Raw genomic sequence first — 27361 nt, 5'->3', positions numbered from 1 at the left:
TGAATCTTAATTTGAACCTGGTAGAGTGTTGGCAGCTGTTGAGGCCTAATACATTTTCTATCTCTGAAGAAAAAGGGTCAGTCTTTGGGATGTGCTTTTGTCAGGTAAGAGAGCTCTAGTTAAGTGCCACTCATGTTTAGGAGTGTGTGGTGATGTTTTCTTAGTAGTGTTTATTGGTAGTGCTTGAGCTATTTTGATGTTAAAAGAGACTAGGTTGGCATGGCTCTGCTGTAGACGCTCTCAAGATTTCTGTGCATGGAATCAATGCAGGCTTTGTATGTGGTGTCTAGGTTGTATGGATGATGCATGACTGGGGAAAGTTAGTCTCTGGATATGCTTGCAAGGCTTTGCCGATGTCTACAACAATAACATTGTTTTCACTGAACTTCTCTAAAGTGAGAGTTAACTGGTTCATGATCTCTCTAGGAGTTGTAAGCCAAAATTTTAGAGCTGACCTGAAAATACATTTTTATTTGATGTCAATGGCAGTGGGAACAAAATGGCATGGGTTATGATTTAAAATCTCACTGGAAGGAATTTTTTTGTCTTTTTGTAAGATTAAGCCATAGCTCTCTTATATTTTAGATATAGCTTCCAAGAAGATGTAACTCAATAGAGATTTGTCCAACCTGCCTGAAATCGACTCTGACTCTGTGGTACAAATGTCTTGTTTTCAAAAGTTCTGAATTAAAATCTTCCACCAAACCTTAGTCACAATTTATGTTTCTAATACTAGCTTAATGATAACTAAGTTATTTTACTAAATTTTTTGTTATATTTAAAATCAATTGAAAGAAACACAGAGTATCTCAGCAGAAATATGGTAACAAAGGGGTTAAATCTACTGAATCCAACACCCTATCTCTGTTGTTTCCCAGGATAAATGGAAACCAGAGTTTCTAAAGAGCCTAAAGATCCTTGAAGTTTCTTAAAGGATTAGCATTAACTAATGGATAATTTTGCTAGATTTATATAAATTGATTATATTGACATTTATTGATTTGCCACAGTAATGAAAGTTTTTTTATATTATATATTCTCCAGTTCCATATATATGATAATTATTAATTTCTATTATTAACATGTTTCAGTTATTTAAATACAACTTACATAAAGAAGCAAAAACTGTCTGATGCTGATCTGGCATATGGTTCTTTTAACTATGAAGCCAGTGATCAGAAACTTGAAATTGGTGAGGTGAATATTTTAGACTGTATTCAATTTTATTTTTTCATTTCTTGTGGAATTTATTTGTAATTTTTATTTGAACTTGTTACATTTTTTGAAGATCTATTTAAAGAATTTGATAAAATTAAAATGTTTTTGAAATTATCTTCATGTTCGAAAATATTGATGTACTGACTAAAAACTAAGTGTTTATGAAATATATTCCTCTCTGAATATGAATTACCTTTTATTAGTTATTGTTTTATTTGACATCTGTACACTACTGGTATGTATTTTATCAACTTAGCAAAATGAGAAACATCTTAAGCATGATGTGTCACATTTATAGGAAATGAAATCCTGTCATTGGTTTTGTTTTAGTCACAAAATTAATATTTATAAATAATGTGAGGGCAGTAGAGTAGTAAAAATGGTAGATCACTGGACAAAATACTTTATAACATTTACTTACCTTTTCTTACATATAAATTGCAAATTCTATTAGGATTGACTTCATCTTTTAGCTCTCTAGGATTGAAAACATCAGTACTAGTATTTGTAGTATGTTGTCGATGACAGATGTGGTTTCTGCAATTTCTTGTTGAACAACCTGCACAGTGATCAAATATTTGTGCTGTAAATTAACTCACTCCATCCATCAAACCTACATTGCCTGTACAGGAGCATGGTGCACCACATACAGATGTTGAAGTGGTCACAGAGCACTAGGAAATTAAGTGTTTTGCTCAAGAACATTATGTACCTCCTGTTCTGGGAATGCAAACCATGATCTTGTAATCATGAATGTAACACTCTAGCCACCAGGCTATGTGCCCTTAGTTATACACTACAGTTGACTATATCTCTTAGAAGTTTTATCATGGTTACAGTTCAGTCCCATTGCATAGCACTTTGTGTAAATGTCTTCTACTATAGTCCAGGGCCAGCCAAAGCATTGTGAGTGGATGTGGTAAATAGAAACTGAAAGAACTCCATCATGTCTTTATATATATGTGTGTTTTACTTTCTCCTTTCCTTGACATTGCTTGATAGTTGTAAACAAGTGTTGTCATCATGCAAGTGGTATCAGTCATTTCCAATCTTACATGAAAACAAGTCTGATCATGGAGAAGTATTACCTTACATGGAAACAGGTGAGGTTGGCGATAGGAAGGATATTTGGCTGTTGAAAATCTGCCACAAATTTCATCTGACTCATGCAAGTATGAAAAAGTGGCCATTAAAGCAACAATGATAGATAGATAGATAGATAGATAGAAATTGATGCTCAGTTGGTAGAATTGTTAGCATGCCAGGCAAAATGCATAGTGGCATTTATTCCAGTTTTACATTCTGAGTTAAAATTCTGCTGAAGTTGACTTTGCCTTACATCCTTTCAACGTTGAACACTAGGGTTGAATTAATAGACTAAGCCCCTCTACTGAACTCACTGGCCTTGTGCCAAAATTTGAAACCAATATTATAAATTGACTTCTTTTGATCTTTTCTATTCTAAAGTTGTGTTTGGATATATGGAAACGACACATGATTGAGCCATTAAAATTACAGTTAATATTGCTGATATTACAAGAAATTCAAAAGTGAGTTACAGCTAAAATTCTTTTGTATCTCTTCTTTTCAACTTAAATGCAAACATATGCTTCTATTATTTTCCAAGTAAAGCACAAAAAAAAAAGAGCAATTAATATGGTATTTTTAGTAATATATTAGTTATTATGTTTAAAGAAAAAAAAACGAAGCTCAAGAATAAAAGCTAGAAAGGAGGGTATCTTACAGTTCTATATGTAAGAGATGAGGAATTATGTACATTATTTACATTTGACGGATATTTGTCCATTTTGTTTGTTGTTAACACAACATTTTGGCTGATATACCTGATGAAGGCTGGAGGGTATATCAGCCAAATTGTTGTGTTAACAACAAACAAGACGAGGACAAATATCCATCAAATGTAAATAATGTAAATAATGGAGGGTATTTTGATACATTTTTTCCTTCTTAGTAATTTAAAATTGAATTGATAAATGTGAGGTGTTTTCATAAACCAAAGGATGGAGATCAAATTGAAATAATTTAAAAAATCAAATGGAAATTTGTGTGAATTCAAATCAATAAAATTATATTTTTTATTAAATTTTTATTCAGATTAAGTACAAATTTCCAATGATATTGTTCACTAATGCATGCAATAAAAAATAATTCAAATTTCAATTTTATATTAATTTCTTTTCTTCATTTTATGCTTATGAAAACATCTCACTTTTATCAATTGGCAATTTCAAACTGGAACCATGTGCAGTTAATTTCATCATTGTTGTTATTATTGCTATTATTTTTATATGCATATTTGCATGTATGTATGTATGTGTGTTTCTATATATGTATAATTATGATTATTACAAGGCACTAAGATATGGTAATAAAAAATTATTCACATAGGTGAGAGTATTAAAAATAATTGTGCTTATTCTCTGAGTAATTGTAACAGTCACACACTACTATATAGTAATAAAAAAAACTAACTCTAACCTAACTACTAAAAACAATATTGTTAGAAGGGAAAATAAATTATGTAAGAAGATATTCTGGAAGGTATTTTCCTGGGCTTTGGATAAACACTTCACTCCATCTAGCAATACAGGGAAATTTTCAAAAGACATACTGTAAAACTTGCCTGTCCTGCCATGTCTAACCTCACAAAAAATATTGCAGGTTTAATTGTAGGAACTTATATCATATCCTGACTAGCAACAATGTCCTTGACCACCTTGGAATTAAATATGTTTTGAACCCTCCAGCTTACACCAATATCCTCTCTGACTTAGTAATCTCATCAGTAAACCAAATTCTAATAATAACATCTAAATTTAAACATCACTGGTATAACTACCTGCACACATTTAAGAATAGGAATAAAGCTAGCTGTACTTCATTAGCTTGATATATTTGAAAGTTTACTGACAAAAATATATATTACACAATTATGTGGTCAATTATACATTCAACACAGCTTTATAAAAGTAGTGGAGACAGATAGGAGTTATATACATATAGTAGAAGTATTGGAAATCCTTAGACGCAATGCATAAGATCTTTAAATGCTCCTACTTACATAATAAGTCTTTTTTGCATATTGTAATTAACTAACCCCTATAATAACTAAACCAGATGCTCTGTCTTCAGAGTCCTGTTTAACCTATAAATCCCTTATCCTGATGTTGCCACCCTGTAATGATCTAAATTACTATATGCTACATAAACAGAATGCTTCATTAATTTGTTGCAGAGATCGAAATGGCGGGTATGTTAACCAGGCTGTGCTACACGGGGTCATCAATTCTTTTGTTAATGTTGAAGAGTACAAAAAGAAAGAACAGGTTCAGGTAAGCTGAACTCCTTCTCACTATATATAATTGGAAATATATTTTTTTGTTCTCATGATGCTTCAGAAACCAGAGCTAACATGTGGTCCATGAAAGGATTTCATTTTTCTTCACAATTTGGTGATATATGATGTTAAGTTCATCACTTGAAGTAGGTAATACTGGGGAGAATATTTGTGGTATTAGATTTAGATGAGCAATTAATAAACTTTGATATTCCTTAAGTTACTGCAATTGAAGTTCATTATCATTTCACTTTAGGGTCTGTTTTCCATATTGGCATGAGTTGGACTTTTCGATAAATTGGAACAGATTATTAGCAATACATAGGTAGCCTGTGTATTTTATTTGTTGATTGTATCAATGTTGTAAAGATATTTCTAATAAATATCAAAGATACTTTTAATAAATGCTCTTAATGCAACATTGAGTCTTTGTTTATTTAGTTGTGGTTCTACTACCTTCATTTTAGGACTTAGTGTTGGAACATAGGATTTCTATATATTTCAGTTGGATAAGGAAAGCATTCAACTGCTATACTGAAATTCCATTGGTACAGAACGTTTTTTGATCTCGCACTGAATTAAGAATGTCCCTAATGGACTTTAACATGTTTTCATTATGTAAACAAGCTCTATCAATGACCCAGCAAACCACTCGTTTGCTTCAGTGAGTTATAACTATCATCATCATCATCATCATTTAATGTCTGTTGTCCATGCTGGCATAGGTTCGATGGTTTAACCAGAGCTGGCAAGTTGGAAGGCTGCACCAGACTCCAGTCTGATTTGGTATGGTTTCTATGGCTGTATGCCTTTCCTTATGCTAACCACTTCAAGAGTTTAATGGGTGCTTTTATGTGCCACCAACACGGGTGCCATTTGAATGACACTAGTATCTGCCACGACTGCAATTTTACTTGGCTTGATGGGTATTCTTCTCAAGCACGACATAATGCCAAGAGTTTTGATCATTTGTCATTGCCTCTGTGAGGCCCAACATTCAAAAGGTGCTTTTCATGTGCCACAGGCATTGGCCACTTTCCCTCCGTGAGGCCCAGTGCTTGAAAGGTGCTTTTTACGTGCCACCAGCATGGGTGCTAGTTAGGTGACACCAGCATCAGCCACGACTGCAATCTCACTTGACTTGACAGGTCTTCTCAAGCACAGCATATCATCAAAGGTCTCGGTCATTAGTCATTGCCTCTGTGAGGCCCAAAGTTCAAAGATCATGCTTCACCACCTCGTCCCATGTCTTCTTGGGTCTACCTCTACCACAGGTTCCATTCAAAGTTAGAGATCAGCACTTCTTTACACAGCTGTCCTTGTCCATATGCACCACTTGACCATACCAGCACATTTGTCTCTCTTGCACACCACATCTGATGCCTCTTATGCCCAACTTTTCTCTCAAGATGCTTACACTCTGTCGAACATGCACACTGACATTGCACATCCAGCAAAGCATACTGACTTCATTTCTTTCAAGCTTACACTTGTCCTTGGCTGTCAGCCATGTTTTACTGCCATGTAACATAGCTGTTCACACAGACGCATCATTCAATCTGCCTTTCACTCTGAGGGAGAGGCCCTTTGTTGCCAGCAGAGGTAGGAGCTCTCTGAACTTTGCCCAGCCTATTTTTGTTCTCACAGCTATGCTCTTGGAGCATCCACCTCTGCTACTAAGTACAGCAGGAAGAATGTGGATGATGTAATCAAACATAAGGACACACTATACTTAATAGAATATTGGTTAGAGGAAACTGTCAGCACATGCTGCAACAGTACAATTTAACAGGACACCTCCAATCAAAGAGATGTGAGATACATGAATCCCTGTGTATAACAGCTTTACTGGGAGATTCTTGTGCCAGATTTGGTCAAATGCATTGCTGGTATAAAATGCAACAACATTGCCTTTGCCAATCTTTTCAATAGAAAGAGTCTACTTGTGAGTGGCATAGGAGATTAGGTCTGTGGGATGTCAGGCTCTGTAGAACCTGAATTAATGTCAACAAGGAAGAAGAGAAAGTCAAGGTGCTGGAGAAGGTAATACTGAGCAGGGGTGATAAATTGCATCTGTTATGGAAATTATACTCTATCGCATGTCTCAAGATATTGCAATAGATTTTTGTAGAGAGAGAAATATTGAAGAATTTGGCAATGACGTTGCGATAGTTCAAGATAGAGAATAATGGAAAAGACATTGTCAAGGCTAGCAGCTTTACTGGCTTGAAGTGACTGGAGATGCTTTCACACTTGACCTGTCCATGTGTATACATGGAGAAAGGATATTTTGGAGAAGTTTTGTCAAGTATATTGCATTGTTGAGATAGAAGCACAGTAAGCAGTAAGTAGCAAACTTTCTCTGCAGGAGTGCTGCTTCAAGGACCATTTTGTTTGAGTTGTGAGCAGGAGGATTCTGTCTGACAACAAGTTCCAGTGTTAAAAGCAGGTGAGCTGGTAGGCTGTGCTAGGCATGATAGTAGTTTACATGATGCAAACAAATTTTCAGATGGTAGTAATAATTTTTATCTCAATTGATATAATTATGTGCCATTTGGAAAGTATGTTCCATATCTACCAATGCATTTAATAGTGATTTTTAATGATTTATTTTAAGCAACCTTTTAGATAATTGCAGTTAAGCCAGATAAAACTGAGGGAACATTTTAAATTGCAACAAAATAAAGAAATATAACATTCATTTGCTATTAACCCTGATATAATTCTGGTTTAGGAAAGTGCTAATATTGCTTTTATAGCAATTTTAGTTGCAGTTAAATTAATTAACAATTAGAAACTATCAACTGCATATCCTATTTTTTAATGCAATCTCCATCATCATACATCTACTTTTTCAGGCTAGTAATACATAGTTTGGGAATAACATCACAAGTAAATTCATATATGGAAAAAAAGATTGAAAACTAAAAAAATAATGTATTTCTTTTGCAGATAATTATAAAATCCAACTATTTGAATACAAATAGTCAATTTGATCAAATTGATTAACTGAGAATGAATAATTATGTATCCGAAATGAATAAGTAAATTCTGATGTATATATTGATTATATATACATATGTACAGGGTGTTCAGGTTAAATTTGATGATTTTTGTTGTAGAGCATAAAGATTAAAGTTGTAGTTGAGAAAAAGTTAGTTGACATGGACTGGAGATGTGACAAGGACAGCTGCAACAGAGACTAAGAAGGGACATAGCAGACGTTCTGATGGCATACACACAGTTATATTTATCCAATAACTGATGAACAAGGCTTTAGGCTCAATTCAGATAGCTATGTGAAGATGCCAAAAGGTTATGTGTGACAGTAGGATTTGACTCTTTACCATACTTCCAGAAAGAGTCAGAGAATTCCTACAACTTCACCAGCTCCAATTTCAGGCCTCTTAATTTTCCTGATTGTAATCCCATTGATTTGCTATGTGTAGAGCATGGTTGAGAAAGACACCAACCACTCTGCCTGCAACACCAAGGCCAAGCTGGTGGCCAACATCAAGGAGGTGTTTGAAGATCTTCCCAGGGACATGAAGAGGAATGCATGTGCCAGGTTTTGGAACGCAATGAAGAATGCATGCACCAAGCTCTGAAGCTGTCTTGAGGCTGTGGTGCAAGCTGAGAGCAGCCACTTTGAGTAAACTGTTATCTGCCAACCATAATCTAGCTGATATTTTTTGATTTAAAAAAAAAAATACTTCTATTTTTGGATGATATATTGTGTTTTCTTTTCCTTTTATGCAAACTGTCAAATTTAGCCTGAATACCCTGTATAACTTCTTTAGTTGTTTGTTTTAGCCATTATAGCTAATGCTATAGTGGACCACCACTGTTAATATAGATTAAATTATATAATAATTTTGTGATTTATAAGAAATTGCTAATATACATATCCAAATACAGTGATGTATTACCAAAATCAAAGCATGTATCACCTGCTAAAATATATATACTTTTCAAATTGTAATATATGTAGAGGAATCTGAGAGAAAGACAAGCAAACTGTATAAATTAAATAATTTAAATTCTGTAATTAAAAGTCTAAAATAATCCAATTCTGAATAATGATGCACCAGCATGAAAGATGTTTTGACTAGCACATCAGATAGAGCTTACTTTTCTTCATGGAGAACATCCCCAATATTGTCTTTTTCTTCCTTTTGTTTGGATTAGTTTATGTAAATTTCTTTTTTCTTATTTTCTTTTTTATGATTTCTGACTTTGTCTAACATTATATTTTCCCAATAAAGCCATTAGTGGTTAATCAGTAATATCAGTTTTAAAATGTTGGTAGTCATGATATGTTAAGTCTTCTTTTGATATAGAAGAATAAAAGCATTGTCTCTGTATATATTAATAATATTCCTTACAATGTAATGCCACAGCTTCATTTCAGCTCTTCCAATAGGCCAATGTAAGAGAAATTGATCTAGTCATCCCACTTTTTCTATGTATGCTTTATGCTTTTTGTTTACAATTATCCACTCCTGGTTGTGTATTTGTATTTACTGTTTGTCTCTGAATGTGGTGACAAACACTTTTGTTATACTTTAATATCCTTAATTTCTCTGGGTGGATCTCTTCTATTCATTATAACTGTACCACTGACCTGTATGTTGATGGCTTTCAGGTGTTCAACCAACTTGACAGTGAAATCTTTATTGATTATGGTGAGGTAAAGAGAAATTCAAAACCATATCATAATCCAGTACATACATTTTAACACTTCCTTACCTTTTTCTAGTATAGACTATTCTGAGTCTGCCTTGCAAGAAATACTAAATTTTGATGTGCTATTTTCTCTGAATTCTGAGCAAGTATTAGATTTCTAATTTTTTTTAATGCTCTCATTCTGTTTCAAGTTCTATCGGAAGCTGTTTGAAACCCGTTTTCTTCAAGAAACTGGAGAATATTATAAACAGGAAGCTGCTAAGTTAAAGGTTGAATTCAATTGTTCTGAATATATGGAGAAGGTGAGTAAACTGAAGTTTACAAAACAGTATTATGTTATAATTCTATAGTATTCTTTGAGTAACTCTGTCAACTTTGGTGTTCCCACAGTTTGTTTATGGCTCCCACATCCTTTCTCTTATATATTAGTGACTTACTTGCTATCATCTGTAACCTACTTATTCCTAAGCAGATGATACCATTCTTTACTCTCCCCTAATCTTCCTCACACAGACTTCATCCATATGCATTCTTAAACAGGTTACATGAAACCTATTGCCATAAACAGAAACCTCATAAACGTTGTCCAAAAAGTATCCTGATAATGTTGTCTCTTTCAACAACACAAAGACACAACTATAATTTTACACCTCACCTTCTCATCTTGGAAATGTGCAATTATTAGGTGCTATAACCTCTGTTGGTCTCTCTTGGTCATTTCATATTCATAACATAGTGAAAACTGCATCCTAAAGGTTTAACTTTCAATGGGCAAAATATATTTTAGCTCTATGTAAATGTATATAAATGACAATAAAATTTAAGGGAGATCTGCTATAGAATGCTGCAACCATCAGATCATATTGAAAACAAAGTTATCTAATTAATTGTCAAAGACTCACCAATATATTGTAGATGTGCCTAGTCTACTGTTACTACAATGGCCTATTTTTTGAATTAGTCAATTTCATGCCACTTCTGCTCAAGCCCAACTGATACACATTGTCTCCATTGTGTCATTCTTGTTGTGTCTCTCTACTCTGCACTAATTACTATGCACATTTCTTCTTCTCTAGAGCATCAGATCTTTGGTATCCCTTCTCATCCATGATATACAAACTATATCAACCACACCAATCTTTGTGTCTTTGAAAGCCTTAGACACTGCTCCTTCCACATAAGTAAATCTTAAAAAAGAAATAAAAAATTCACTAATGTGAAACGTAAATTGTTTGCAATCAGTTGGTAAATGGTGTTGGTAAACTGAGCAGCTGATTATGTTTACTTCACATGATTTTGGATTTAAGGAACAATAAAAGGATTACATTTGTCTCAGTATTTGAACAAAGATTTTCTTAAATTAAAAATTATTAATTATATAAAGCTTTAAAAAAAACAGGGTGACACAAATCTTTTGAAAAGAAGCATTTGTATTTTGTCGGTGCTTTTGCTGTTTACAGTTTTTCAAATACACATGTTATGGGATAATCTGTATAGAAGAAGTTGTTTTTAGCAGCAGTATTGACTATTTCTGTTGTATAATGAAACTACACCTCTCCCGGTAAAAAGTGGAAGTAGCTAGCCATTATAAATAGACCAGTAGCCAGTGAACTCGAGAAGGTAAAGAAGGCCAGAAGGTCGAAAGTATGTTTAGACTGTTGATAGTCATGTCTGTGCTGATATAGTAATCATACTGTGATACTAACTAACGTTATATCGATCCAAATTTTTGAGGATAATAGCACTGTATAACTGGGGGGTCATACAGTGCCAGATAGAACCATCCTGTTGACAACTTCGGAATATAACAATACCTGTCAGAGTGACAACCATCATCAAAAAACAGATACAACAGTGGCAAAAGACCACCTTACAACAGTGGCAACGAGGAAACACAAATTTATGTGGAGTGAAAAAAAAAACATTCACGTAGAGAGTTTAAACTAATTCACGTGGAGAATTAAATACCTTGACAAAAAAGAAACAAAAGTCTTGTGCAAACTTACAAAAATTGTAAGATATGGAAGACTTGTTAGCTGGGATAGTTGAGTTGCAAAACCAACAACAACAACTCAAGGGACAACGAGACCAACAACAAGGATTGCAGCAGCAAATGTTACACTTAATGAAGTTGATAACCAAACCAGAGAATACATTTTCACCTGACCATGTAGCAAGTTCCATAAGTGAATATGACTCTGAAGGAGGAGTAACCTTCAAGGCTTACTTTCAAAGATTTCAGCAAATTTTTGAAAAAGAATGCCAGGATTGGATGGACGATATGAAAACGCATCTAGTTTTAAGAAAACTAGTGACAGTAGAGCATGAGAAGTATAGTAACTTCATATTGCCAAAAAAAAACGTCTGACAAATTTCACTGACACAGTTGACATTTTGTGCAAAATGTTTAGTGAAAAGAGCTCACTGTTTAATACTAGATGGAAATGTTTAAACATAGAAAAAAGCGAAGATGAAGGCTTCACTACTTACACAGGCAGAATCAACAAAGAATGTGAGAGATTTAGGCTAGATATGCTTACTTCAGATTCTTTCAAGTGTTTGAGTTTTTGCACAAGGATTGACAGATAGAAGGGATGCAGAAATGCAAATGAAAATTCTGTCTAAACTGGAAATGAACCAGGATCTGACATTGCAGAAACTGTCGGAAGAGTGTGACAGGATATTAAGATTAAGGCATGACATGGAAGAAATTCAATGGAAAGAGTGTTTCCACCAGTGCAAAAAAGTTGGAAGACAAAGTGTTGCAAGAAAAACAGAAAAAATATCGGGATGTAGACCCATGTATGGCATGTGGTGGGATGCACCTGGAAAACGATTGTCCATATAAAAAAGCAAAGTGTTTTAGCTGTGGGTTTACAGGACATATAAAATCGCACTGCAAAACTAGTTTTAAGAAAACAAAATGGAACAAATAAGAAAAAATAGATAGTTTGTCAGTTGGAAAAGTTGTGACTACAGCAAACAGAAAATTTGTAAATGTAAGAACTGAATATACTAGTTTTAGAATGCAGTTAGACACAGGAAGTGATATCACAATCATAAATGAGAAAACATGGGAACAAATAGGTAAACCAAAATTATGTAGTTCAAACAAAATAGCACACAGTATTATGGGAAGAAAATTATATTACATGGCGAGCATGTTTGTAATATAACGTTTAAAGGTCGAACCAAAAAAGTATATGTTTATGTGTTGAAAAAATCCATGAATTTATTTGGCACCGAATGTATGAAGAAATTTAATGTTTGGGATACACCCATAAGTGTTTTGTGCAATAGCATAACCGGAGCAGTCAAACGATTGAACGAGGTCAATGAACTGAAACAAAAAAATAATGATGTGGAACATTGTGTGTGAACTACCAGTAACTTTGGAAGAAATAAAAAGAAGTGCAAGAAATGACAAATTTATTAATGAGACAAAAAGAAAACTGTGGTTGACAAAAAGAAATGAAGAAAGGTCTGATGCAAAGAACTGCCAAGATGTGAACGTGTACTCTATATGTGATGGTGTACTAATGTAAGCTTAGAGGGTGGTCATACAACTGACATTACAGAAGAGAATGCTAAAAGAGTTTCATGTGGGACACCCAAGCATCTCTAGAATGAAAGTGCTGATGTGAAGTTTCGTATACTGGCCAAGCATGAACAAGAAGGTTGAAAACCTGGTAAAAGGCTGCAGAGGATGTGTGCTGGCAGTGAAACTACCTACAACAAAATGTGAACCTTGGCTGGAAATGAAAATACCATGGTCCCAATTGCATATCAATTTTGTAGGCCCGGTAAATGGATATTATAACTTAATAGTAGTGGACAGCTACACAAAATGGCCTGAGGTTGTGAGGTGTAAACAAACAACCTCATATATGGTGATAAACTTCTTACATGAGCTGTTAGCAAGATTTGGTGTACTGGATATAATTGTCTCTGACAATGGAACACAGTTTGTATCCTGTGAGTTTTAAAGATCCTGTGAGATGTTCATGCTAGCATTGTATCACCCTAGATCGAATGGAAGGGCCGAACAGTTTGTGGACAATTTTAAGAGAGCTTTAAAGAAAGCTAATAAGGAAGCTACAGATGAGTCTCGATTCAACAATTCTTAAGACTATACAGGCTAACTCTGAACCCAAATGTGCCAGAAGTATGTTCACCAGCAGAATTGATGTTTGCAGAAAGGTGAAGTCAGTATTTGATAAACTGTTACCAGTGAAAAAAATATACGTGCTAATAAAGACATGCCAAAATTCTTCAGAATAGGTGATAAGGTATATGTAAGAATGTACAAAAATGGCAAGCAATACTGGGAAGAAGGAGAAATTGTAACATACATAGGAAGAATGATGCAGAAAGTTGTGACCACAGCAAACAGAAAGAAGCAGAAATGGAATGGAAAGGAGACATAGAAATCAGCTTAAAGAAAGCGTCATAGAAAAGGAACCAACAAGAGTAGAAGTACCAATGGATTGGCTATATGACACTTTTCAGGTTCCAACAGCGTTACAAGAAATCAAAACCACACACACAAGGAAAAGGAAGAATACTAAATTTCTAAAAGTAGACCCTGAGAAGAAAAGATATTAAGTATGTATATATATATATATATATATATGTATACATATAAAAGAAAAAGGAGGAGGTAGGGTGAATAAAAGAAACTGATGTTAAATAAAAAAAATTAAAAGGGGAGATGTTGTATAGTGAAACTGTACACCCCTCCCAGTGAAAAGTGGTAGTAGCCACCTATTATAAATAGACCAGTAGCCAGTCGACATGAGAAGGTAAAGAAGGCCAGGAGGTCAAAAGTACATGTAGACTGTGTTGGTAGTTGTGTTTGTGCTAATATAGTGGTCATACTGTGATACTGAGTGGATGTTGTATCGATCCAACCTTTTGAGGATAATAACACTGTACGACCCCCAGTTGTACAGTGCCAGATAGAACCATCCTGTTGATGACTTCAGAATATAACAATATCTGTTAGAGCGACACCTGTTGTCACAAGACAGATACAACAGTGGCAAAAGACCGCTTTACAACAATTTCTAGTTTGGTTTTGGATTTAGAACTCTTATAAAGTATTTTTCTTTCACCTTTTGTAGTTGACCTTTTTCTTTTGTTTTAGAAATGGGAATGTTTTGAATTTTCCATCTCCATAAATGTCTCTATGTTCACTATTTCTTTCTTATAATATATATATATATATATATATATATATATATATATATATATATGTGTGTGTGTGTGTGTGTGTGTGTGTATGTGTGCATATATTGTGAATGTGTGTATTTACTTTTTAGGTAATTCAAAAGTTGGGGCAAGAGAATCTTCGCAGTCGGAAATTTCTACATCCTTCATCTTATGAGAAAGTTACACACGAGACTCAAGAAAGAATGGTCGCTGATCACATTTATTTCTTACATGCAGCATGTGAAGACATGGTTCAATCAGAACGACGAAAAGGTACATAAGAATCATTTATTTCAAATTTATGTTTCTTCTGAGAAATTTCTGCTTACTTGGGCTTAATGGCTTTTGCAAATTTAGACAACCTGATGAATTTTTAAAGTTGCTTGGTAACTTGGTTTCAGTAACATGGAGAGTAAAGCAGTTTGTACCTTCACTTTCTCTACAATGTCTACATACTGTTCAGTTATTTTCATGTTGACTACAAATTTTTTATAATACCAAGGCTACTTCATATGAGCTCATCTCCCTTCTTTTATGTGAGACCTGATTTATTATGACTGATTAATACAGGAGGAGTATCTTGCTGAAAAAACAGTTCCAAGAACACAAAATATTTTTCTCTGGCCATGGTCTTCCTACCATTAAGCATTTAAACCAGAGATAACCAGCCCAAATATTCTATGTGTTTTATGTTCAGATCAGCCAAATTCAACCTCTTGCACTTACCCTACAGTATCATTCTAAAAATGAATTGTTGCATCATCAAAATTTTGAAGCTATGTGATAATGCATGATTAATTTAACACAGCGTGTACAAGTATGCATTACATTTTACAGAATAATATGAATGCTAAAGGGTTAAAATGTTAAATAGTTTGCTGTTTATGTAGAATTGTGTAGTTCATACTTGCACGAAGACACGATATTGAAACAAGAAATAGCTATTAAAATAAGAATGATAAAAATGTTTATAAAAATGAATCAAATCAGTAATTATATACTTCATCATAGCCACAGTAATAAATAACTTCATGTATCTATTGTCTCTGGTTGGTTGTAAGTAGTTGATACCCAAGTCTGTCTTGATCATTTCAAATTGACATAAAACTATTGCTAAATATATCTAGTTGTCATAAATAATGCAGAACTAGATTCTGTAATGCATTTAGTTCAGTGCCTTTTTGTTATGATTTCAAATTCTTGTCTGTCACTATTGACTTGGCATTTTATTGACTTTGACTGGTCTCACTACAAAATAACTTTACTAAGGTCAAGGTTATCAGAATCAGTAAAATAAACAGTAACAATATTTGGTTGATTTAACAAACCATAACAGTCTCCTACAAAATAACATGTTCTTAGTCAAAAGAAATCAATTTTCTTTTAGGTTTTAAAATTATAATCTTTATACTTATTTATTTATCTCTCTACAATCTTTAAATAATTTAATTTCATTTTTGCTAAAAGTATATTTAATATGTGCATCTTCTATATGTGCATACTTTTTTCATTAGGACTATATATAGTTTATCTCATTCTTCTTACATACTATCAGCCTATTACCCTTTTAATACAGATAAAAAATTAAAAATTACTTCATTCTCATTCTTTAATGATCTTGCATGCTAACCTCACTTTTATAACATTGCTAAAATAGCATTCCAAATGTTGTGTTTCCTATTCAAGGGCAGAAATACTTCATAAATGAACAGTTCTTAGTGGTAGACTTAATCTATCTCTCGATTTAAAACCCTTCCTGCTCCTTGGTTGCCTTTAGCAGAGTCCACTCTCTTACAAACATTTGGATCAGATTTCCAGCTTGAAGATACCTTCCTGTTTCCTTCCCTCCCATCAGCTTCAGAGATTCTGTAAACAGTCATGTGCACTGATTGTCCCAGTATGTAACCTGTAAAAAGAAATAATTCTGACTACCTACAGATCCAGTAATTTGTAAAATCCAGTGATACACTCACTAGGCATATCAGTAGGTGGGGGAACTACTAACAGATAGTTGGATCACATTTGAAAGGCAGAAAATTAGCAGAGTTTTTTGGCTGTTTCATAGAATACCTTGTGGTATTTGTTCTGACTCTTTGTGCTCTGAGTTCAGATCATCCTTTTGAGGGTAAATAAAAAAGTACCAGTCAAGGGTGGTAGATTAGTGGAACTTAGACATTGAGTATGACTTGTAGTATATATATCTATATATATAAAATTGAATTTCTGTCCGTTTGTTTGTTTGTTTGTCAGTGATGACACCAAATCTGTAGGAGTAGTCTCATCCTGGTTCAGATTTGAAACTGAATTTTCAATTCTCTTTGGGCTTCATCATCATCATCATCGTTTAACGTCCGCTTTCCATGCTAGCATGGGTTGGACGATTTGACTGAGGACTGGTGAAACCGGATGGCATCACCAGGCTCCAATCTAAATTTGGCAGAGTTTCTACAGCTGGATGCTCTTCCTAACGCCAACCACTCAGAGAGTGTAGTAGGTGCTTTTACGTGTCACCTGCACGAAGGCCAGTCAGGCGATACTGGCAATGGCCACGCTCGAAATGGTGTCTTTTATGTGCCACCCACACAAGCCAGTCCAGGGGCACTGGCAACGATCTCGCTCGAAAATCCTACGAAGGCCAGTCAGGCGGTACTGGCAACGGCCACGCTCAAAATGGTGCATCTTATGTGCCACCCGCACAAGAGCCAGTCCAGGGGCACTGGCAACGATCTTACTTGGCTTGCCGGGTCTTCTCACGCACAGCACATTTCCAAAGGTCTCGGTCAGTAGTCATCGCCTCGGTGAGGCCCAATGTACGAAGGTCTTGCTTCACCACCTCAGCCCAGGTCTTCCTGGGCCTACCTCTTCCATGGGTTCCCTCAACTGTTAGGGTGTGGCACTTTTTCAGGCAGCTATCCTCATCCATTCTCACCAGGCTTATGGCCTATTCAAACATCAAAAGGAACCGTGACAAATGGGTGTTCCATTTGACCTGTGGCCTTTTCAGTGCCATCATACAGTCACCTGGATTCATTAAAGCTATTGTTCTATATGATATAGCTATTTTTCTAGTTTGTCAGGTCAGATATGAATATACATACTTCTTTGAGATAGGCAGAGAGAATCCGACTGAAGTGAGATGCATGACACACACACAAAGAACTTGAGAGTGAAACGTAAATCATCAACACACCCACAAAAAAGACAATTCACATCAACAACATACATTCTGACTTAGTTAAACTTCTCTATCACACAGCGCCTTGCCTTGCATTCCTGTAATATAGCATTGGAAATTCAGCGCTTACAGTGACAGGATACAGCATTTGTAATTTCATTTGACTATTACATACTGATATTCCTTAGCAAAAAAATGTCTCCTAATAAAAGAATGTCAAACCATGAACATCAAAGAAACGCATGATGTGCAGCACAAAATGAAGACAAGAGACACAAACTGCTTACAGATGATTTGATTGACAAAGAAAGAAAGCTTGACGTACATCTGAAATCAGACATCAAAGAAATGCATGACTTGCAGATAGCCAACAAAGAATGGCAGCTCAAAGTGCAGCAGAAAATGACAAAGTCTTGTAACTCTACAAAGAGCATAAAGTATGTATGCAAATACATAAATAAAGGCAGTGATGCTACTTCTTTCACCATTCAAGAAAACACTAATGATGAAGTTTAACAATACCAAATAGGGAGATGTATAAGCAGTAATGAGGCCTTCTGGCGCATATTTGGATTTGCAATCCACAAAAGCACCTAACCGTTTAACAACTTTCTGTGCATTTAGAAAATGGTCAAAGGGTTTACTTCACTGCCGAAACAGCGGCAAATTGAGTTTCAAATCCAAAGGATACCACTTTAACAGCCTTTTTCAATCTTTGTTGGGGGAACAATTTTGCAAAAACATTGCCATATCATGAGGTTCCTTCTTATTACACATGGAGTAATAATAAATGGAATAGATGCAAAATAGGTACAAAGGTTCAAGGTCATTCTGGGATTAAGTTGGGTACAACAATTAGTAGAATATATACTGTACATGCTAAGGAAAATGAATGCTTTCTTCATGTAAAAAGTGGGCCAACTTCATGAGAAAGTTTTGAGAGAAGTTGATAGTGAGATTTGCAGAAGATGTTGAGAAGCATATTTGAAGTTAGATTTGCTTGCAAACGATCAGCAATGGGAAGCAACACTGGTAGAAGCTTCAATATCAAAAACACCAAAGAGTTTAAGAGGTCATTTTGCTATTATTCTCAAAAATTGCGAAGTAAGTAATCCTGTTGAACTGTGGAATAAGTTCAGAAATGATCTTGCTGAAGATTTCAAGCACCAAGTTCAATTGAGTAATCTTGAGCAAGATATTGGTTTCACTGATGTTATATACAATGCAGCTTTGATTGAAATAGAAGATCAAATTATTTCGTTGGGAGGTGAACCTATAGAAAATTTAGGTCTCCCACTAACTAATAGAAGGGGTCTTAACAGTCTGTCCACTGAAATAATGAGGGAAATTTCCTATGATATGGAAAAACTGACCATGTATATAAATGATAATTTTCTCAACCTTCTATCTGATCAACGTTGTGCATATTCTACTGTCATAGAAAGTATTAAAAATAACATAGGAGGACTTTATTTCTTAGATGCCCCAGGAGGTACTGGGAAAACATTTGTTATTAAACTCTTCCTGGCTAAAGTTTGTCAAGAAAATAAAATAGCTTTAGCTACTGCTACTTCTGGGATTGCAGCAACATGACTATCTGGAGGTCGGACTGCCCATTCAACATTCAAGTTACCTTTAGATCTATCTAGCAAAGAAGATCCAGTTTGTAATATATCTAAAAATTCTGGAATGGGTGAACTTGGTGGTACGTAAAAAGCACCATCCGAACGTGGCTGATGCCAGCACCGCATCGACTGGCTTCTGTGCCGGTGGCACGTAAAAAGCACCAACCAATCATGGCCGCTGCCAGCCTCCTCTGGCCGCTGTCAACCTCCTCTGGCCGCTACCAGCCTCCTCTGGCTCCTGTGCCGGTGGCATGTAGAAAGCACCCACTACACCCATGGATTGGTTGGCATCCAGCTGTAGAAACACTACCAGATCAGACTGGAGCCTGGTGCAGCCTCCTGGCTTCCCAGACCCCGGTTAAACTGTTCAACCCATGCTAGCATGGAAAATGGACATTAAATGACGACGATGATGATGATGATGATGATAATGCTACCTAATTGTCTAGGATGAATGTATCATGGCCCACAAAAAAAGCTTTTGAAGCTGTGGACAGAATATTACAAGACATTAGAAATCATAATTCCATAATGGGAAATGTCACAGTATTATTGTCAGGAGACTTTCAACAAACACTACCAGTTGTTCCAATAGGAACAAAAGTAGATGAGCTCAGTGCTTCAATAAAGTCTTCTGTATTATGGCACCACATGAAAACACTTCAACTTTTGACAAATATGAAATTGAGGCTTTCAAGAGATCAATCAGCTGAACTATTTGCAGAGCAGCTTTTGAAACTTGGTGAAGAGAGAGTTGCAATTGAGGAAGAACAGTTTCTTACACTCGGTCCAACATGTAGTTCAGCTGATTCTGTTGATGATTTAGTGGCTGAAATCTTTCCAAATCTTCTTCATAATTACAACAATACAGATTGGATCTGTGAGTGCCCTATCCTGGCTCCAAAAAATGTTGCTGTAAATAGCATTAATAATATGCTATTGAATAAACTTCCAGGAGAAGTATTTACTTATAACTCAATTGACAGTTTTGTTATTGATCAGGATAGTGTTAACTACCCCATCAAATTTTTGAAATCACTAGAACCACCAGGTACAGTTCCTCATTGTCTTCAGCTGAAGAAAGGGACTCCTATTATGCTATTGCATAATTTGTCTCAACCAAAATTACGCAGTGGTCCAAGACTGATTGTGCACAAATTTATGAGGAACTGCATTGAGGCAAATATTCTCACTGGTTGTGGCAAAGGTAAGACTGTCTTCATTCCTCACATACCAGTTATACCATCTAATGTCCCATTCCACTTTAAGTGGTTACAGTTTCCTATCCGAGTTGCTTTTGCCATGAATATTAATAAAAGTCAGGGCCAAACACTAAAAGTTGTTGGATTGCAACTTGAAGAACCATGCTTTTCACATGGCCAACTTTATGTAGGAGCATCATGTGTGGGAGCAAAAAGCAAGTCTTTTTGCTTATGCACCCTGAAATAAAAGAGAAAACATTGTTTATAAAGAAATATTCACTCTTAATGCAACATGAATACTTCAATAACTTAATTTGCCATTACTATCATTACATTCAAGAATGAGTAAATCACCTTTTTAAGTGAAGTGTATTATATAATTGCCATTAATGTATTGATAAATAAAATAACACACAACTCACTTAGAGTCATATAATAAACAAACAAAAGTTTGTGTATGAGACTGATCTTTTTTCTACTTCAATTATTACATGTTTTTCTCTTATAAAATACACACATAGAGGAGGAGTAAATTATATATATAATAATACTTTGAATGTGGCTCCTGAGAAAGAATAAAATTAATTACCCCTCAACGACTGGTATTACTGCTATTTCTATATATATATACATATCTGCATTCTTTGTTCACATCTAACCCTATCCTTGGAAAATGGTGATACTTCTGTCAGGAGTTGTCATTGGCAGATTGTATAAGCAATTTGAAAAATTAATGGAAACAGTTTCTTTAGTTTGGTTGGATGATTGACTGCTATCATCACCACCATACTATTATGCATTAAAAAAAAACACTGTCTGGATAATTGCAAAAATTCACATCCCAACAAATTACAACCATTAGTCTAAAATATTTATTATTTTCCCTTTCAGTCTTTTTCTTAATGCAATAGCTTTTGCTCCTCTAAATTAGAATTCAGTATGCCAATATTTCCAAACCCATTGCTTCTTGTCTTGTCATCTCTACTGTATCTCACCAATCAAATACCACATAGAACATTGCCTAGAACTTTCTATTTGGAACTTGGACTAAATAATGATAAAGTTTTAAAAACAACAATCAAAATGCTTTTGCATTACAAAATAAAAAAAACTTTATAAAATCATTTGTCTGTTACATAATTTCAAATGTTTTGAACACATATTGTATTTATTTCAGACTTGTCAAACATGTATGTATTACTGAAACCTATCCACAATGGCTTGAATTATTTGATTGATCAAGTGGAAAGCTATATCAGAGAGACAGGATTAAATGCTGTGCAGGATCTTAAAGGAGATAATGTAAGTAACACTTTATTGTAAACTATTCTTTGACACATCAAATTTGAAAACAAAAGCCTTTGCTAGTGGAGTTGTTGGGATGGTTTAAGACACCTCATTCTCAGTGACTAAGTTCACCTAACTGTGAATAAGCTATGTGGAGTACAATAAAATGTCAATTATGTGATCTTTCTTAATCAGAAGTATCAAATTTTTTTCTTAGGACTGTCTCTGGGTGCACGAATGGCTGTGTGGTTTTAGAAATTCACTGCACATCATGTACTTCCAAGTTATCTCTCACTGTGAGGACTTAGGGCAAGCGTCTTAGTGTCTTATTATTATAATCTGGGCACCACATTATTTTATGTCACATTTTTCAGTTAAAGGTTTCCAACAGGCCAGTTACTGGTTTGCTTCATCCACACTGGCATGAGTTATCAACTTGGATGCAACAAATACCTCAAGATATTATAGCTTGAAAATCCTGTTTATCTTTTGTTTTTCTTCTGATATATATTGGTAAAAGACAGAGTATGCCAAATATTTTTTTAATAAACAAATAATTTAACCAAACAAAACAGATGGCAAAATATGTTATCTTAAGCCTATGTAAAGGGAGCTTATATAAAATAAATTTAGACACTAGATTGTAAATTTTCAAAGTATTTTATGAAAATGGTGAATGGGCACTAACAGCATTGTCAGATCAGATGATACAATTATGGTGATTAACTAACCCATTTAGAGAAAAATAGGATTCATTTGACTCCAAAATATCATAAAGCAAGTTTTAATTGTTCTGAATCTATTTTCTTTATCTTCATGTGTAATTTGATTGCAACCCCCCCCCCCCCCCCCCAAAAAAAAAACAACAACAAATAAGCCAAAATTCATATGATCATAATTCCTGTGAATGGAATAATCTGTGTACACATCTATCAGGAATGTCACAAGGTTTACTTACAGAGCTAGAATTAGTAGGGCTGTTTACATTTTAACTTAGCATTTCTTTCAATGTTTTCATAACATTTTCTTTCCTCTCTTCTTCAACTAATGGTCAACCAAAAAACATTTCTTCAAACCCCTTTGTAAGATTTGTAAAAGCTTTTGTTGTAAATGAATCATTACATAGAGTATGTTAAGTTTTGCTGGCTCACAATGTTAACATTACATCTTCAGCCTTTTAATAACATAATTTGACTGCTTTATATTCATTCTAAAAGGATCAAATATAAATTTAAATGAATATAAAATCCCATTATATATAAGACTAGCAGTGTAGCCCGGCACTGCTCGGGATTAAGCTAGGATTATTAAGTGATCAAGTGCTTTATTTCAAACCAAAATAAGTAACATGGACATCAGATTTGAGCGAAATCTGTTGAAATTGGTTTGGCTAAAAATGGTTTGCTGGCAATTTAATTGGGAAATCCAATAAGGAATCAGTTTATTGATTATTTCCACTCATTGACTGTTTTTTTTTAAAGTTGCATTAGAGATCTGCATAGGAAAAGGTTGATCTGAAGGTTTGCATTGGGGATGTGAATTGGAGTAACTTAGGAAAACTTACCAACAGCCTTAACCAAAAAATAAGGGGCCTGTCCCTTCTAGGTTAACTCTAACCCTAACCCTAAACCCTAACCCTAACCCTGACCCTAAAACCGTAACCCTAACACCAACCCTAATCGTAATCCTAACACTAACCTTAACCCTAACCCTAATCCTAACTGTAAAACTCTAACCCTAACCCTAAAACCCTAACCGTAACACCCTAGTGGAAATCGTGCGGTTGTTAATCTGAAACATTACAAAACACTTTTTGTGGTCCGAAAAACGGGTCGGTGGGGTGACTGACAAATTATTACATACGTTTTTGTTTCATAGTTGTGAAATATAAACAAGTCTTTCGCTCCCAAAGTAGTATATGTGCGTGTGTGTGAGAGTGAGAGGGGGGAGAAAGATGAACGATTTAAAACAAATAAATGATTTAAAATAAATATATTTGAATTGTTGTGTGAGAAAGTATATATAATCTCATTATAGAATATAGTGTCTTTCAAAAATATCGTATATTTTAAACTATATCTCATGTTTAAGAAAAAAAATGCATTTTACATTTTACACTTACTCTGTCTTAACTACATTTTCATTCCTAATACGCTTTCTGCCTCCCTTTCCACTTTTTCGTTCTTTTGTTGTTTTTTTTTTGTTAGACGCTAGCAAAGTAAACTCTGTCTTGCTTAGAAAAATTTGCTTTGATTTCTGTCTACCTTACCCACTTTTTTAATTTTAATTTTTTTTGGACGCTAGCAAACACTGTATCTCCCCCCTGTCACAAACACACTCTTTCTTTCTTTCTGTCTCTCTGTCTGTCTGTCTCTCTGTCTGTCTGTCTCTCTGTCTGTCTGTCTCTCTGTCTCTCTCTCTCTCTCTTCACACGTGTACGCACAGATTTGACTTCGCCATGTCAACAAACTTCAAAATTGGTAAAAGTCTATCGATTTTTACAGCTATACGCGGGTGCCTCTGAGAGAAATATTTGGCGAAAATGCACATAGTGTCATGACACATCACCTAAAATTGGAGCAACATGCGTGCTAATTTGTGGATGTGCATAAACTACATTCACGTACACATACACACAAACATCATCTCTTTTATATATATACAGATGATAGGAGATATTTTCATCAACGTTATTCTGATTATTTAAAATCGTTGCTAATTAAAAAGATAGTGGCTTAAAACATACCCTATCTATGTGTATGTAATACTAGCAGAAATACCTCGCATTACTCAGGTTAAAGAAAATAATGAAATTTAAAAATGTCTTTTAGATCTCTAACATGAAACATAGACTATGCAGGTCTCACCTCCTAGTAACTGAGATACCAACTTTATAAGTTAATAACCCGGTGTTTCCCAGGTTATTGTAAATAATGAAATTTAAGTATACCTTTTAAATCTCTAAGTAAAATGAAACATGGATTATGCAGTTCTCAACAGTTATTAACTGAGGTACTAACTGTATGTGTCAATAACATGTTTTATCCGATGTTCACACTGTTAAAATTGCTAAAAAAGCACGTAGTTCTTTGTCTTTGCAATCACCTTCAATTGTCAGTACTTATTTGAAACATGTTGAACCTGAAAATGCATAAATTTGGGAAGAACTGCCTTCCTGGTGCTCCTCTCCTATTAATAAATACATTTAACAAAAATTCTACCAGATGCTGTGAGTATAAACAAATGTATTGAAACAAATCCGGAAATCAATCACAGTTTAATTATGTAGAGCTTCTAAATATACAATGATTTGAGTGTGTCCTTTAATTGGTGAATAAATGAAAAGGTTTTGGGGACTTGTGAACATCCTACATATCATTGCCCATGAGAGAAGCAAGGAGAAGTCCAACAACCTTGAGAGACTGTCCTTGAGATTTCTTTATTGACATAACAAAACTGGGATCTGGAATTGTTTAAATTTAAAGGGGAGGTCATATGGGATTAACAGGATTTGTGGAATGAAGACATCCTCACCCGTATAGTTCCCAGTCATAATTGTTACCTCTAGGACATGGGGTCGCATTGTTTTCACCACCAGTCTGGTGCCATTGCACAGACAAGGTGGATCCAGATTCCTGAGCAGCATGATTGGGGCCCTTTTTTTAAGTGTTAAGTGGTGAGGTGGCATACACACACACACACACACACACACAATAATATATACCATGTATGTGAAACGGACCTGTTGACATTTGAAAAAAAAGGTGTGTATCTCCGTATTGAATGTATTTTCACACACACACATTAATATATATCTTAACAGACCTGTTGACATATGAGAAAGATGCGTCTGTCTCTATGGAGAATGTATTTACACACACATAAATATATATCTTATATATGAAGCAGACCTGTTAACATGGGAAAATTTTTACAGAAATGAACCTGTATGTACAGATACAAAAATAGAAAGCTGGAGAAGAATATAAAAAAATGACAGTACCTTTAGAAATTCTTTTTTATCAGAAACTGTCACAACTGTAATGATGTATACATACGTCTGTATGTAAATAGCTGGTTACTTAGTTACGTCAGAACACCAGACACAGGAAGTTGACATTGACAAAATGGTTTGAAGAAGTGAATTTTTATTATATATATAAAGCAATATTATTTGTTTTTAATTAAAAAAATAAATCAAGACCATATTATTATTTCTCAGGTCAAATTATTCATGTACCCCAAGTACGGCACAGATTGATCCAGAGGTTTGGCCATACATAAAGGATACACACACACACAGACAATGTATTTTATATAGTAAGATTTACACATTACACATAACCTATGTATATGTACATATGGACAGACCATTCAGTCCATGCCAATATGGGCAAGTGGACATAAAATGATGATGATGTGGTAGATGGAAACTATGCAGAAGCCCACCTTTGTGTGTCATTGCATGACACATAAAGACGGGCAATAGCAATGTCATGTCTACATCTGTAAACAGTATATCCTGTAGTACAGGGATTTCAATATGTGAAGAGCAGTGGTATAAAAGTATTTTACATGAAAAAAAGGTAACTGTTGGTGATAAGATAGGCATCTGGCATACCTCAGTAAGTCTCATCTAACCCATGCAACATGGTAAAACACATAAAAAACCCCAATGATATATACATATATATATTCACATACATGCAACAAACTTCTTTCTGTACATTTTCTATCTACCAAATTCCACTTACAAAGCATTGGTCAACTTGAGACTATAGCAGAAGATACTTGTCCAATGTACTATACAGAGAAATGAAACTTGGACCTATATGGTTCCAAAGCAAAGTAGACATCTAAACTATACAGCCATGCCTGAGTCTATGCTTTTCAGTCATAAGATTCTTTTCCTTTGAATGATCTTGTGTGAAGTCCTGCAGACTGTACCTGTTCTTTAGTGGTAGAAGAAGTCTTTCCCACTGGCTTAATACCACCATCTGACTCTTAGGTTCCTTTTTATAGAGTCCAATCTATTACAAGCATTTGAATCACATCGGAGTCCAATCTATTGCAAGCATTTGAATCACATCTTAGGATAAATAACTTAGTAGTTTAATGTACTTCTTGCTATTGCAGGAACCTATGTGTAATATCTTTCCTTTCCTTCCACTCATCTTGGAGGATTTGCAAATATTCTGTGTACTGTTCTTTCCCCTCTGATTTATTGATTAAAAAAAAAACAAAAAACAAACTCTGGTGTAGGTTTTCAGGTGTATGGATTTTTATAGTTTTCCATTGTTTTTCTCAAGTAGACACGAAGCTTAAGATTTTTATGCACTGAAATGGGGTTTATAACATTTGTATCTCTCTCCATTGCATTCTCTTGTAATTAAAATAGTTACTATTGGGTTGTAGACACAGCTCATTTGAAGTTTATTTTCTATCTGTAAATAATTGCTGGAAATTATATGTATACACGTTTAAACATTCTTGACAGTGACTGAAATATATGTCAAAGCTCTTTGGCTGGTATAAACCACCATAGCACACTTGTTACCTATCTTGACAATCAAGCACAATTGTTATTAATTGTGATCTC

At 34.7% G+C, this 27361-nt stretch overlaps 1 protein-coding gene across 4 annotated transcripts in view; it reads left to right on the top strand.

Annotated features, from left to right (window-relative positions):
* Positions 1-27361, top strand: part of LOC106883347 (cullin-2) — a 145837-nt gene that overhangs the window by 64563 nt on the left and 53913 nt on the right. For all 4 annotated transcript variants that reach the window (XM_052970572.2, XM_052970571.2, XM_052970574.2 and 1 more), the window contains 6 exons: positions 1092-1197; positions 2686-2768; positions 4475-4571; positions 9454-9564; positions 14584-14746; positions 21653-21777. In XM_052970572.2, the coding sequence (XP_052826532.1) occupies positions 1092-1197; positions 2686-2768; positions 4475-4571; positions 9454-9564; positions 14584-14746; positions 21653-21777 (685 nt within the window). The remainder of the gene's footprint in view (positions 1-1091; positions 1198-2685; positions 2769-4474; positions 4572-9453; positions 9565-14583; positions 14747-21652; positions 21778-27361) is intronic.

The sequence above is a fragment of the Octopus bimaculoides genome, chromosome 9 (genome assembly GCF_046866305.1).
Source record: "Octopus bimaculoides isolate indiv1 chromosome 9, ASM4686630v1, whole genome shotgun sequence".
NCBI lineage: Eukaryota > Metazoa > Mollusca > Cephalopoda > Octopoda > Octopodidae > Octopus > Octopus bimaculoides.
Note: the sequence above shows the minus strand (reverse complement) of the source record. Positions and strands in the feature narration are given on the sequence as shown.